Here is a 15,690-nt window from a genome sequence, read left to right as displayed (position 1 = left end):
GAAACCATAAAATTCCTAGCAGAAAACGTAGGCAGTAATCTCTTTGACATCAGCCTTAGCAACGTGTTTCTAGATATGTCTCCTGAAGCAAGGGAAACAAAAGCAAAAATAAACTACTGGGATTACACCAAAATAAAAACCTTTTGCACAGCAAAGGAAATCATCATCAACAACATCAAAGGAAACCTACTGAATGGGAGAAGATATTTGCAAATGACATATCCAAGAGAGGGCTAGTATCCAAAATATATAAAGAATTTTTACAACTCAACACTAAAAAAACAAATCACTCAATTAAAAATTGGGCAGAGGACCTGAATAGACATTTTTCCAAAGATATCCAGATGTCCAACAGACATATGAAAAGATGCTCAACATCACTCATCATCAGGGAAATGCAAATTAAAACCACAATGAGATACCACCTCATCCCTATCAGAATGGCTGGGATCAAGAAGACAAGAAGCAACAAGTGTTGGCAAGGATGTGAAGAAAAAGGAACCCTTGTACACTTGGTGGGAATGCAAATTGGTGCAGCCACTGTGGAAAACAGTATGGAGGCTCCTCAAAAAATTAAAAATAAGAATATCACATTATCCAGTTATTCCACTGTTAGGTATTTACCTAAAGAAAATGAAAACACTAGGGGCACACTGGGTGACTCTCCAGTTAAGCGTGTCTGCCTTCAGCTCAGGTCACGATCCTAGGGTCCTGGGTTAGAGCCCTACGTCAGACTCCCTGCTCACTGGGGAGTCTGCTTCTCCCTCTTCCTCTGCCCGCCCCCCCAAACCCTGCTTGTGTTCTCTCTCAAATAAATAAATAAATAAATCTTTAACAAAAAGAAAATGAAAACACTAACTCAAAAAGATATATGCATCCTATGTTTACTGCAGTATTATTTACATTAATGAAGATATGGAAGCAATCCAAGTGCCCATCAATGGATAAAGAATATTACTCAGTTATAAAAAAAAAAATAATGAGATCTTGCCATTTGTGACAACATGGATGGACCTAGAGGGTATTATGCCAAATACGTCAAAGAGAAAGACAAATACATATGATTTCACTTATATATGAAATCTAAAAAACAAAACAAAAAGCAGAAACAGACCCACAAATACAGAGAAATGATGGTTGCCAGACGGGGAAGGAGGCAAAGTGGGTAAGGGGGAGTGGGAGGTGCAGACTTCCAGTTAGGGAATGAATAAGTCACAGGGATGAAAGGCGCAGCATAGGGAATAGAGTCAATGGTAATGTAATAGTGTTGTCTGGTGTCAGATGGGAGCTGCGCTTGTGAGCACAGCACAACACACATGAATCACTATGTGGTGTATCTGAAACTAATGTAGCACTGTGCGGCAACTATACTTCAATAATAATTTTTTAAAAAGAATAAAGATAGAGGTTTAAAGGAGATTCTCTCTCCCCAGAGAGTAATTTCTAAAAAAGGGGGGGGGGGCGGTGAGAGTCCCCTCACACTTTCTCCTGCCTCCTGATTTTAGTTACTATTCTGCACTTCACAGTGTCTGCAGGGCCCCTCCTGATCCCTCTATTGCAAATGATGTTCCTTCAGCCAAGATGACCTTCCAGAGCCCCCCCCGCCCCCCGCCCTGCTCTTTCTGTGAAGCTAACATTTGTTGAATGATAAAGGAGGATGCTTTTGGCAAACAAAAATGTTTTCCAAGTAATATTTCTTCATATAAAACCCAAACTCAGTTGATTGGTACACTTGTTCTTTCGGTAGAACGTTAGGATTAACCCCAGATCTGGCACCCCAGATGTCACCCAGGAAAATCCTCTCATTTTACTGATGAGGAAAAGAAAATCTCAACATGCTAAGTGACCAGGCAAAGGTGACAAAAATGGAACGTGGATTAGGAGTTTACAGCCAGTGCCCCTTCCTCCCACAAATCCAGAAAAAGCCAAATGAGGCAACTGCATCTTGCTGAACCTGACCTGTCACGGGTGTGTGAGCAAAGCTCTGCACTCTTCAGTGAAAACCCAGCAGCACAACAATTTGATTAAAAATGACGAGGCACGTGCAGGATCCAGGGCCGTGAAAGACGTGCTGCCTTGGTCCAGGACGCCCTTTACCAGCACAGAGGGCTCTCACGTCCGTTCATCTCCTCTGGCCCGTGCGCCATCAGCAGAGGGACTGACGAGGCAGAAGGGAGGCTCGATCTTCCACAGGGCCAGATGAAACTTGTGGATCCGTGAGACGGGAAAGGCCTATTCTGTTGTTTTGACTTCAGGCTTTATCAGATAGATGGTCTGTCCCTGGTTAGTGAAGACCCCTAGTTTCCAGTCCTCCTCACCCTTCTCCTTGACAAGGAACTCCAGGCAGCACAATGGAGCCTCTAAGACCACCGATCTGCGGTCCTACGGAGCACCACAGAGTAGCGCTGTCACCCTCCATAAGCTCTTCCGCCTCTGGGCCTCAGCTTCTTTGTTTGTACAAAGGGGGTAACACCACCTGATCTGCAGCGGCCCCGAGAGGATAAACCCAGACTGCGTCTGTAAACTGTTTACCGCGGTGCCTGGAATACTGTAAAAATGCAATAAATGGCTGTTACTTAGAGACTTTAGGAGGCTGGTTCTTCAGAACCATAAGAGAATGTCAGGCAACTCTGATTTGAAGCTCAGGGCAGTGGAAACGTCAAGAGGGGATGGAGCGCAGAAGGAATGTTTACACGTTTTCATACACCAAGCGATCTGGGGAGATTAAGTCACATGTCTGTCCCTTCATGAACATGTTTTTGGTGGACACAGGCTGGCGAGGCAAAGACTGACCTGCAGGAGAAAGGCCTGCTGCCACAAGAGCCGGGTTGTGGAGAATGATTATTGGTTTGTACCGTAACTTGGCCCAGTTCACAGCAAAAAACTCATGAAAAATGCATTTGCTTAAAGACACTATAATAACAGATCTTTTCTTCTTGAAGCTTCAAAAGACTATCAGACCTTCTACTCTAGCCTCCTCCATCCACAGGCTCTTCTCGGAGAGAAGTTTCCCTGGAAGTCAGTCCAAGGAGTGGTAGTGCAGCTCTAACGAGAAAGGGTAGCTCTTTCAAGCTTGTGTTTCTTTTCTTTTCTTTTTTTTTTTAAAGATTTTATTTATTTATTTGAGAGAGAGAGAGAGAGCACATGAGGAGGGGAGGGTCAGAGGGAGAAGCAGACTCCCTGCTGAGCAGGGAGCCGGATGCGGGACTCGATCCTGGGACTCCAGGATCATGACCTGAGCCGAAGGCAGTCGCTTAACCAACTGAGCCACCCAGGCGCCCCAAGCTTGTGTTTCTGTTTTCTTTATTCCCTCCCCGCTCCTCTTAGCAGATGCTAGAAGCTGCATGAAACGGCACGAAGCCAGGGCTGGTGCTGAGAAAGTTCAGGCCCTCACCTTCAATCATGCTTCCATCCACAGACAAGGTCAGGGCTGGGGACAGGGCACCGAGCCATGTCAGCAGCCTCGTGTTCTTGGGACCTCACCAAGTTTCTTTGCTGCCACCTTGATGGAGGCAGGACGTGGGCCCAGCAGGCAGGCCCAGAGCACCCCTCCCTGCCCCCACTGTGCCGCATCCTGAGAAAGGCATTTGGCCTCAGCGGTCCCACTGCCTGGATGAATGCTAGTCTAGCAAATGCTCCTCGCTGCCCCACCCCGACGCCAACTGAGGCATTCTGTAAAAGGCAGAAGGAGGGGGAAGATGAACCCACTTGAAGAACTGTCAAAGCCTCGATCCACTTGCCAAAACTTTTAGGAACTGCCTAGCCCCACCTAGATAAGGAATCGAATTGAACCAAATTCCCTTAATTGCTTCTGCTCCTAGTTTTCACAGCCCTTGTTTCTCAACCATCTATAGAGATGAGACTGTGAATGGAAGGACTACCCAGCTACCCCAGATCAATGTGTGATGACTTCTTCTGCTCTCTTGACCTCTGTTTCTTTTCCCTGGGTACTTTCTACTTTTCCCCTCCTTCACATTCCCCACTCAAGGAGGACTCAGGCTCTGTGCTCATTCCCTGAGGTGAGGTTGGGGGCTCTTGAGGGGTGGGGGCAGGAAGACACCCAGTCCGCATTAGCTTTTGCTTTCCAAAATTTTAAGCTCTTTAAGCTCTTACCTACCCGGGGAGAAGGTGAAGGAAGGGGATTCTCAGTGTGAACCAAATGTCTCAGAGTAGGAGGTGAGCATATAGGCCTTCCTCCACCCCTAGATTAGATAGTGAGACTCCCCTGGGCTGAAGGAGGGAGGGAAGAGATCTGTGGGTCTGATCACGGGTCCAGGTCTCCTTTTTTTTAGCAGAGCACCGAGAAGTGGCAAGACTCTAAAGGGAAGTGCCCACCTGGAGGGCGTGGGTTTACTGGGAGCGAGGGGATTCCAGAGACATAGGGCTTTCAGTGCTAAAACCAGAACATCCCAGATGAAGCAGGAGGGTTGGTTAACTAACCAGCGCACATCCAGGCAGACAAGACCATGAGGGGCCTTGCAAAAGATTCCTGCTTCGCAAGTAAAGCCTGAAGACGGGATGCCATGAACAGGAAAGGGGGATGTCTCAAGGGCAACCTGTGTGTACTAATGCTTGGGGACACCTGAAATCTCCTATAAGCCCAAGAATAACAGCTGAAATTTACTGCCAGCCCAGTGTAATGGGAGCTCCAAGTCAGAAATTAGGTTGAGAAACATGATACAGTATTCCCTGCACATCTGAGTTTGTGACAGATTCACCCTTATGTGGAAGTCAGTCCAAGATGACATGCAGAGGTCGGTAGCCAGAGCACCATGAGATTCCAACTTGTAGCAGAACTTGAGTTAGTGACTGGGGGATTGAAGTGGCTTTTATTTCCTCACACCTTTCAGGTTTTAGTCTATGAATGCATCCTTTAGTCCCTGGGCACCAATCACTTCTTCCTCCCAACCAGTCTCCATGTCTAGGACAAAGACAATTGGGGGAGACAGCTGAGGAATGTCCTCCCAGTCACTGTCTTGCTTAGAAGGGTATGGAAGAGAGAAGGGGAAGGCAGGGGTTCAGAGGTGGGCATTTGGAGCCCTCAGACAATAACTGTTCCAGAAGCAGTCCCAGATAGAGAGAAATGACATGAAGAAACCTCCTTTCCGTCACGGGGAAGATTAGATTTGGGATAGGAGCTACTTAATGGTTTAATTTCATTTCCCACACTAAATGAATTTGGGAAATGTTGAAACTAATCTATAATCTTTACATTTTTTTTAAGTTTTTACTTAAACTCGTTAACATACAGTGTGATATTAGTTTCAGGTGTATAATACAGTGATTTAACACTTTCATACGATACCTGGTGCTCATCACACGTGTGCTCCTTAATCCCCATCACCTATGGTGGGGGTGGGTTAAATAACATTTACATTTCTTAAGCATTTAGGGTAATGCTGAAAACTTGGACTGTGAAAGTTCCATCTTCCATTCTGAACTACCTCCCCCAACCCAGCCCCCACCCTGACTGGGAATCACAGATGATGGCAAACCCAGCCTCAGTGGCCCAGCAAGCATGGCGCCCACAGCAGACACGAGTCTGCGGATGGGAAGGACACAGGAGTCCATCTGCAGTTGCCACAGCCCCACATAGAATACTGTTCATCAGAGCAGTGTTTTCATGTGTCACCTGCTTCCTTATTTATGAGGAAATTAGATTTTACGAACTTCAAAGGTAGTTTTCACAGACCAAAGTTAAAAACACAGGTAATCTCCCTCAGGATATTTCCAATGTAGCTAGAGCATGCTGTGATGAGAAGGCACAAAGAGCATTAAGGGGTTGCTTCATGTTCTACAGGATGCTCAGACTTGTGAACAGAGTCTTAGAGTAAAGCAAATGGTGGTTCCTTGCAACAGATGACCTTTAAACCAGTGTTGGAGAAAGCCCCAGTTGCCCTTGATAGGCAGTGACACAATAGCCCAGGACTGCTGAAAAATGGGAGTAAAGAAGAAAATGAGCATTAGATGAAGAGAGGGGCCAAATGGATTGCTATGCAGGGCATGTTTCCTCAACCTCAGGCCACAGTTATTTCTTGTCTCCTGGTCATGGGTTTAGATTTGAATGCAGACTTTCCCTCACCATCAGCCTTCGTGAGGGGAAAACCTGGGCATTATTCTGGACTAGGGGGACTGGAAGGGCCCCTCTTAGCAGTTTAACTGCCCCCAACAAGTCATTAGCGCAGTGGTCCTGGGAAGAGAAAGGTGTAATCCGAGGACTTCCCTATGGATGTGGATACACTTATAACTGAGCAGGCTTCATGAATAATCCCAGGAGCTCAGCATGACCCTAAGTGCATAGGAAAGAATCAGTGCTCATCACTTAGTGGGCTGGTGATCATGATAATGACTTCCATTTATTTGGTACATACCTCTACATGCCAGGCACAACACTAAGAGCTCTGCAAACATTATCTATTTAATTACCTATAATAATCCTGGGGGATGAGCATTGTTGTACCAAACTTGTCTAGCTACATGGTAGACGTCCAATATTTGGTGAATGAATGAATGAATAAGCGAAAGCAACCAAACCCTCTCCTTCCCCTCACAAAAGAAACTAACACTTATGGAGCATGTCCTGAGCCAAACAGCATCCTATAATATATGTATGAGCTTAGCTGACCCTCTCACTGCCTCTGAGGTAGGGTTAGGAATTTTGCTTTACATATGGGGTTTGTCCAATGTCACACAATAAGCGGAGGAGTTATAATTCGAGCCCAGACCCGTCTGCCTTCTTCCCACTTTATCAAACTGCTAGGAAATGGGTATATGGTCCAGATCCAAGGAGGGGGGAAAGGGGAGGAAAGGGGAGTTCTCATAAGATGTGGATAAATGTTGGGCCGCCTGGGTGACTCAGTTGGTTAAGCGACCAACTCTTGATTTTGGCTCAGGTCATGATCTCAGAATCCTGGGATTGAGACCTGCATCAGGTTCCCCGCTAAACGGGGACTCTGCTTTTCTCCCTCTCCCTCTGCTCACAAACACACACTCTCTCTCTAAAATAAATTAATAAATCTTAAAAAAAAAAAAAAAAGATGTGGGTAAATGTCTTCCAGAAAAAAGGGAGAGCTAAAGTGTAAGGAGAAGAGAAGAGGCTTGGAGAAGGAAGCTGGGGACTTGAACCATTAATCACTAGGCAGTAAGCTTACAGGTGAGACCCCAGAGGCAAGTCTATGCTGTTGCTGGGCCTGGGACAGGGTGAGCTGGTCTGTCCGTTTCAGGAATGAACCATTAATAAGCTGTTCCTACATTGCATTTTCTGACATGTTGCTTAGCTACTCAAGGTGATTTTTTAAAAATGTTTTAACACATTTAAAAAATTTTTTTTTTATTTTTAGAAGATTTTATTTATTTATTTATTTATTTACTTATTTGAGAGAGAGAGAGAGAGAGAGAATGTGTGTGTGAACAGGGCCAAGGGCAGAGAGGGAGGGAGAGAGACAAGCAGACTTCATGCTGAGCACAGAGCCCGACACGGGACTCGATTCTAGGGCCCTGAGATCAAGACCTGAGCCCAAACCAAGAGTCGGACACGCAACCGATGGAGCCACCCAGGCACCCCTTAACACATTTTTTTTTAAAGATTTTTGTTTATTTACTTGACTGAGAAAGAGAGAGAGAGAGCACAAGCAGGGGGAGCGGCAGGCAGAGGTAGAGGGAGAAGCAGGCTCCCCACTGAGCAGGGAGCCCGATTCGGGGCTCGATTCCAGGACCCCGGGACCATGACCTGAGCCAAAGGTAAACACTTAACCAGCTGAGCCACGCAGGTGCCCCTTAACACATTTTTTAAAGACTTTACTTTTAAGTAATCTCTACACCCAACATGGGGCTCAGACTCACAACCCCGAGATCAAGAGTCACATGCTCCTCCAACTGAGCCAGCCAGGCCCCCCTCAAGGTTTAGTCTTTATCTGCTTGACTCTGAGGTCTCTCGGTTGTTCAGAACTTGGACAAGGAAGAAGGAGTGATTTATTAGGTCTCCAAAAACTTCAACACTCCGCTCTATTACTTTCTAGAGCAGGCTGCTACTTAACTTCTCTGAACCTAAAAAAAAAAAAAAAAAAAAAAGGAAAAGGACACTAATCATAGCGTCCTCACAGGATTATTGGTGAGTTTGGAGATGGTTAATACGTGTAGCTAGCACAGCGCCTGGCACACACAAGCGTCCGGTAAGCAGGGGTATTCTTGTCTTCAGGAGTTACACACCATGGAGAGTCAAAGTCATGAATGCCTGACACTCGGTTGCCTCTCAGGAAGGTTTTCTGATTAGCTGACGGCTGCGTGCACAACTGACCCTCCCTTCCCCATAGTGATGCAGTCATTCCCTCAACAGATATTAACTGCCTCTCTGAGAAGGCAGAAGAATTTCAAGTCAGGAAGGACCTCAGAGTCCAACCCAAGACGGCAGCTGTTCACTGGGCCTTACCCCCAAAGGAGGAGAAGCCGCTAAGGCGCACTTGGGGAAGAGGGCTTGGGGGCCTCACCCTCCTGAGCCCTGACCCTTGCAACACACCCACAGCAGGTGGGAGCTGGGCTCCAGAGAGGCTGCTCCCGAGAAGGCACATAGAGCCATGGCCCTAAGCACAGCAGTCTCAGAGCCAGGCACCAGGAAGCACGAGGATACAGTCAGTTTTCCCTCAGACAGTCTGGGGCCCCTGACGAGTAGGCGTCTCAATTCCTTTCTATCTAAAGCCAGGGTAGTAGCATCTGTCACCAAACAGCCGGGCTGTGAGGATTAGATCGTCTATAAATGGGCCTTAATGCCAACTATCATATTGACACACATGTTAGCTTCTTCCTGAAACATGCACACTTGGGGGCACCTCTCCAGGGCCCTCACCATCAGCTGGCCACCCCCAGAATAGCTGGGGAGTGGCAGGACCCAGAGCCACCGCCGTCATGGGAGACTGTGAGGAGGCCATTACGGCAATGTCAGCTACTGAGAGCGCTGTGTCCTTTTAGGAGACTTCCCCTCATTTTCATAATCTAGTGAGAGAAGTTGCACAATATTCATTACTTTTTTCTTTTCTTCCTGATTTGTACATGCTGCCCTGGGGAGAGAAGAGAAGTCACTGGAGCTCTGCCAGTTGGCTTGGGATGAACCAAAACCAGACATAGAGAGGTCACCGAGTGCGTTTGCTATTGATGGGACGATGAGAAAGAGGATCATTGAAACCGAGCTCACTGCAAGGAAAGCCGGCAGTGGGGAGAGAAGGCTTTGAGATATTACAAAATCGAGCCTGCCACAAAGGCTTGGAAGACAGAGACCGACATTATGTGCGCTGAAAAAAAGGGACTGGCAGGCAGTGTGGGTGACGGGGGTGGCCTATGAAGTAGGGAGGGGAGGGGAGGGTGTGTTTTCCAGGCATCAGCGAGTTTTTCTCTGCCTTGGACTGGACAAGATCATCTGGGGCCTTTCTGAGCAGTATATCTGTTAGGAAGACAGGAAGCTACGGCCATTTCTGATCAATTTTGTTTCTCACACCCAACAGATGCCAAAGGACCGCAGGCTGGTAGCTTTATGGCCTGCATGAAGGCAGACATGAGTCGTCTTGTCTTCTCCTCCAGTGGCTGAGCAGGGCATGGGGAAGAGATGCCCACGGTGGAGGAGGGAAGCAGCTACATGGTCCCTGCACACACAGAACTCGGGGGATGGAGATCTGGGCAACATAAGCCATCGCTCGCAGCTCTTTGTGATCCCAGGGCAAGTCCTCAGCATGGATAAGAAGTACGGTGTGAAAAAAGCCAGAAAAACACGCAGTTCACACTCTCCCCACTCTGGCCTCGGCGGGGCCCACCCCTCAGCTGGGCACCACAGGGGTCTGAAAGCCGCATTCTCATTCTGCAGGAGCCCAGTAAGGTGGAGGGATTCTCCGCAGTGCCAGGAAGTAGGCAGGAGCCAGCTAGGGCTGCATCTGACTAGGGCCGGCTTTACCGAGGAACTCCTCCCAGGAGACTGGAGCGCAAACAGTCATTCTCAACGCGTCTGCCCTCAGCCCATAGCTCTCTTCCCACGCCCATCCCCACTTCTGCCGCAAGAACAAAGGATTGGAGAGGAATGCGATGCTCAACAGGATTAAAAGACAACGAATTAAACAAGAGCCAAATAGTCAACAGAAGTAAAACGTTAATTAGGACAAGAATAACTGCAATTGAACAACAGAGCCAACCCGAAGCAATGCTGGTGGTACGCCCACAGCAAAGTGTCCTTTCCCCAGTTTGCTAAGCCCAACTCTGTGCACATTCACAAGCTTTGCAGCGTTGCCAGGCGTAGTCGTGGTGGCCTGACGTCTTGACAGAGTAATGAATGTGAGTCCTCAGGAAACCAAGTAAAACACCACTTTTAGTTCATAAATAGCACATTTTAGTAAGCTTTAGTAACACACTATGTACTTTACTGATTAGTTAATAGCTCTTGCTTATAGGCGAAAATGAAAACCCAGGCAATATTGCCATTTGCCTATGAGAATTGAAGAAAGAACATTCTGGAACGTTCAGATCAGTTGGGAACCATCAGGAAGAGTCTTGTGGCCTACCAGTGGGTTTCAAACTTAGAGGAGCACTGATCTAAAACTAACATCAGAGTTAGGATAGACATCTGTGTCATCAATGGACAAGAGATGTGCGCTTCGGGAGACATTTCCATGAGGAACTGTGTGGGGACACCCTAAGAAATAAGAGGTGTGTCATTCCTGCCATTGCATAAGCCTGCAGAGCCCCACAGGGGAACTTCTCAGTCAGGCTCCTGGGACATGCTGGGCGGGAGGGGGAGGCTACAGGATCTCTTTGACTGAAAAGCTCTGAGAACAGCCAGCCCAGCCTCCCAGAAGCTTTGACACTGACTTGCCTGAGGGGAGAAGGTGGGCCCTGACCCCTGACAAGACTTTTCTGGATCTATCATTGAATGATTCATCCTTCACCCTTTTCTTTTATTTATTATTTATTTATTTATTTATTTATTTGAGAGAGAGAGAGAATGAGAGACAGAGAGCACGAGAGGGAAGAGGGTCAGAGGGAGAAGCAGACCCCCCGCCGAGCAGGGAGCCCGATGCGGGACTCGATCCTGGCACTCCAGGATCATGACCCGAGCCGAAGGCAGTCGCTTAACCAACTGAGCCACCCAGGCGCCCCATCTTCAATCTTTTTTTTTTTTTTTAAAGATTTTATTTATTTATTTGAGAGAGAGAATGGGAGACAGAGAGCATGAGAGGGAGGAGGGTCAGAGGGAGAAGCAGACTCCCTGCCGAGCAGGGAGCCCGATGCGGAACTCGATCCAGGGACTCCAGGATCATGACCTGAGCCGAAGGCAGTCGCCTAACCGACTGAGCCACCCAGGCGCCCCATCCTTCACCCTTTTCAATGTCCCTACACCTTTCCTGTCCTCCTCTACAAAAACCTGCCCCATAAAAGTGTGTGCTCAACTGTGACCCATCTGCGGGGCCTGGCGCCTGTGGGAGATCTACCACAGAGAGTACTTATGCCTCCCTCTCCCCTAGTTTAACGATGCATACTGGTGAAGGGCTTGGGTCCCGGAGGCGAAATCCATGTGGATTCAAATCCTCGTTCTGCTACTAGCTATGTGCCCTCTCAAGCCTCATCTAGAAATCGGAGATACTGTCTCATAGGGCTGTGGGGAAAACGGACAACTGATATGAAGGCAGGGAAAGTGCTCAGCATACAGATGACCACACAGTGAGTGCTAGAAAGCCCAGGGCTCCTGCTGTCCTTATCAGCTGGTGACCTCCAGCGGGTGCTCTCTGCTCTAGGACAAATGCAAGGTCTTCCATGAACCCTCTCCTCATCACCAAGATTCCCCCTTCTGAACTTCCGTTGTCCCCCGTTCCAGCACCCAGACGTGCACCTGTCTGCACTGTTACAGAAACATCTCCCACAGATGCCCCCTACTGTTCCCCCGTTTCGCGGGCTAGCTTGTCAGCTCGCTGTGTATTGGCTCTGTGACCACAGTCGCCTTCCCCTCGATGCCCGGGTTCAGATGGTTCGAATACAGCATAAACAAGCACGTAGGTGTTGGATACATAAATGTGGGAGGTGTAGCCGGGTCATTTTTGCAGGTATACGCACATTTGGTCTTCATGGTGGAGAGACAAGTAATGAGACACAATGCGCGGGGCTTGGTGTCCCAGTCTCCAAGTGAGTTACTGCGCGGCCTTAGGCGGGGTGTCTATAAAATGCAGCAGTACCACCTGCCTGCCCCCTGGGGCCAGGGCAGATGCCCTGGGCTTTTAAGCAGCGGTGGTGAAGCACAACCAGCTCCTTGATGTTAAGTAAAGAAGAGCATCTGGGTTCTGATGGTAACAAATGGGTCTCATTCTCTTTTAGCAGTTCGCAGCTCCGATGGCACCAAACAAGGCCAACGAAACAGGCCTCAGCACTTTTAGATCAGATTTCCAGAGAAATCTCCCCCCCCAGCAACTCATGACTGTGCCAGATTTTTCAAAAGGCTAATCTAAATTCCTTCTCACTTTAGGCTCCCTTCCTTTGTCTTCTGCCGAATCAGATCAACAACAGCTCTGGCCACCATGATACGGTGATTATTCTTAAATATCTTTATTTCACTGTTTTCCAGTAATTGATCTAGACTAGAGGGGACTGTTTCCGCCCTATCAGTATTCCCATATTTTTTTTCTCTTCCTTCTCCGTGCTTCCCCCTCTTTCTCCCTCTCCTAACCCTCGGGGCTCCCAGCAGTGCCCGTGTTCGCCCGCACTGCCTGGTCCTGTGGGAGCCACCCCAGGTGAAAGACGCTCTGACGGCTGGTTTAGGCCGAGGCCTACGGCACCAGCCCCATGATCGGAATTTGAAGGACCTAGGCCTGTATGGAACACCGACGCACCGTGAGCTGCATCCAGCTAGCTGAGCCTTTTTGTAAGTCAGGGACGGTCACTCTCCCTGAACTTCTGGTATAGAGTCCTTCGCCTTTATAATGCTAATTAAGGTGTGGCTAACACCAATGCTACTTAGAATCTCAAACTGAACTCCCAAGGGAAAGGGGAGTGGGTTCATACGAGGTGGTGAAATTTCAGAGTGCAGAAAACATGTCCCTTGGGATAACAAGGCAGAGGAAAGAGCATAAACATGGTACAGGATAGTGGCTAACAAATATGGTTTGGCAGCCCAGCCCTGTCTTCAAATGAAACCTTTGGTGGAATCCCACTCTTAACTCCGATCGGAGTGGCGCTGCTCAGTGTGGAAGGCAGGGTAAGGTGGTGAAGGCACGGGGCCAGAGCCCACACTTCTGCCTCCTCACCCCTGCTCTCCTCTCCTGACAGGGTGGTTCCCGCAGCATCCACAAGGAGCCCCCATGCTTCCATGAGTGAAGGAGCGACAGAGACAGCAAGAGGGGATGGCAAACCAACTTTAGGGCCCTGTGGGACCATGTGGCCAACATACCTGCATAAAGACGGTCCCATTGCTTTTGTCTTTTTAGTTTATCTATGTTTCTTAGCCTTGATTTTCATGGATATATATTTTATCATAGTATATTTTTGTAATGCATCTCAAAATCTTTGCAGAATAAGTTGGTGTCTGGATATGTGCACACAGTGCTAGGAAGAGAGAAGCTGGATATCACATCCGTGACAAGACATTCATAAGGTCTGGTTTCACTTGCTATACGACTCACCACTCTGAAAGATGCTATAGTATTTTTTAACAATTTTATTTATTTATTTGAGAGAGAGCAAGAGAGCACAAGCAGGGGGAGCAGCAGAGGGAGAGGGAGAAGCAGGCTCCCCACTGAGCAGGGAGCCCGATGCGGGACTCGATCCCAGGACCCCGAGCCTCCCAGGCACCCTAGGTACTATGGTATTTTACTGTGCTTTATACACGATGGCTTAAAGCAAACCGAATGAAAACTAAATACACTCTAAAAGGAACTCCAAGATTCTTAAGAGCCTCAAAAGTAGAGCTTTACACTCTAAGACTATTTTCCCCTGAACAATGAAAGGTATTCTTAATACCACTTATAATAAGATGTTAAACATGGATGGCCGAATTAGTCCCTTTACTTTTGCTTGTATATTTATTAGGAAGAGGGGCAATAATAAGAAATACTTTGCTGGGCGCCTGGGTGGCTCAGATGGTTAAGCGTCTGCCTTTGGCTGGGTCATGATCCTGGCTCCGCGGGAAGCCTGCTTCTCCCTCTCCCACTCCCCCTGCTTGTGTTCCGTCTCTCGCTGTGTCTCTTTCTGTCAAATAAATAAATAAAATCTTAAAAAAAAAAAAAGAAAAATACTGCTTTGTGTAAGTTTGACTAAGGGCTATTAATTTCCTAAATTATCTACAGAAAAATGTAACATATATTTAAATGTCCATCAATTTGAAAGACGTGAGAAAAAAATCGGAAATTCAAACAATTGCAGTATATAATTTTTTTTCTGATTTTTAAAGGAATATTTATAGCTTGAAAGGGAAGAGCTGGTGAAATATATAAAAATCAGAAAGGCAATTCTTTTCGTATTTCAGGAAAATTATAGTTCTTGAAGAAGACATTGACAATTAGCTCTCAGTTGACACATACTCATTATGCTGGAATTTCTAGACTCCTCCCCTTTTTATTTCTGAGAAGGGAAACACATTTCTTTCAGAATTGGACGAATGGCTTTAATGACCTATATAATCTACAGCCCAGAAGCCAGATCCATCAGACAGTCTGCTTTCCTCTGATCAAAGCTAAGAATAACTTCCACATTTTTAAGCTCTTGGAAAAAAAAAAAATCAAAAGAAGAACATTTCTTGACAGGTGAACATTACACGAAATTCCCATTTCGGTGTCCATAAATAAAGGTTTTTGGAATGCAGTCATGCCCCTTCATTTGCATTTTGTCTGTGGCTGCCTTCCTACTAGGATGGCATTGCTGAGACTGAATGGCCCCAATGCCTAAAATATTCATACAGTCTGGCCTTGCGCAGAAAAATTTGCTGACCCCTGACCTAAGAGATGGAGCCCACTGGAGGGCCCCCCCTGTGTGTCCTTGGGGCACGCGGTAGGAGACGTACCTGGTTGAACTGGCGCAGCCATTTGTCAAGACACCAGAAACAGCAGAAGCAGCATCTGAACACGCACCTGGACCATGCGCCATGCTGCCGGGATCGGGGGTCGGAACCAAAGGAACAGAGTCAGAAACACAGGAAAGAAGGAAGCAAGTAGACACACAGTACATTCCTAACTTGGAGATTCATGCACCTGGGGAAGCACGCGTGGGAGACGTCCTTCTATTCTGCAGGTGCTACTACTACTACGAATTATTACCATTATTATGGTAATAACTCCCTGAGGAGTGAAGTTTCTCTCCTGTGGGCTTACCTTGTGATGATTGCTGTTGCCCTCAGCAAAAAGGGAAATGGGTTATAGTCCATATTTACTAGCAAAGGTAAACTAGGCTTTCTGGTTCTAGTTAAAAAAAAAAAAAAAATCTCTTTCCATCTTCCCCTAAGTGTCATCAATGATAAAATTTGTTTTTTCAAACCAGTTTGTATTCTTGAAAAATCCACATCCCAAAACACAGTGAAACAAATAATGCATTGTAGGTACTAATTATGTGCCCATATAAAAAGAAGAATCAAGTTTAACTTTTTTTGCAAAAAAAAAAAAAAAAAAAAAAAATCCCATACTGAGATTTTCAGGGCTAAATTTCAAGGGAAAAATCAGTCCTTTGAAATATAATTTG

The 15,690-nt window shown here is 46.9% G+C and overlaps 1 protein-coding gene across 4 annotated transcripts in view; it reads right to left on the bottom strand.

Annotated features, from left to right (window-relative positions):
- The window catches only part of SLC44A3 (solute carrier family 44 member 3), a 99,470-nt gene that overhangs the window by 22,599 nt on the left and 61,181 nt on the right, over positions 1-15,690 (bottom strand). For all 4 annotated transcript variants that reach the window (XM_021690038.2, XM_044914073.1, XM_044914074.1 and 1 more), the window contains one exon: positions 15,020-15,103. In XM_021690038.2, coding sequence (XP_021545713.2) covers positions 15,020-15,103 — 84 coding nt within the window. The remainder of the gene's footprint in view (positions 1-15,019; positions 15,104-15,690) is intronic.

The sequence above is a fragment of the Neomonachus schauinslandi genome, chromosome 4 (genome assembly GCF_002201575.2).
Source record: "Neomonachus schauinslandi chromosome 4, ASM220157v2, whole genome shotgun sequence".
NCBI classification, from domain to species: domain Eukaryota; kingdom Metazoa; phylum Chordata; class Mammalia; order Carnivora; family Phocidae; genus Neomonachus; species Neomonachus schauinslandi.
The sequence above is the reverse complement of the archived record's forward strand: the minus strand, read 5'-3'. Positions and strand labels throughout refer to the sequence as shown.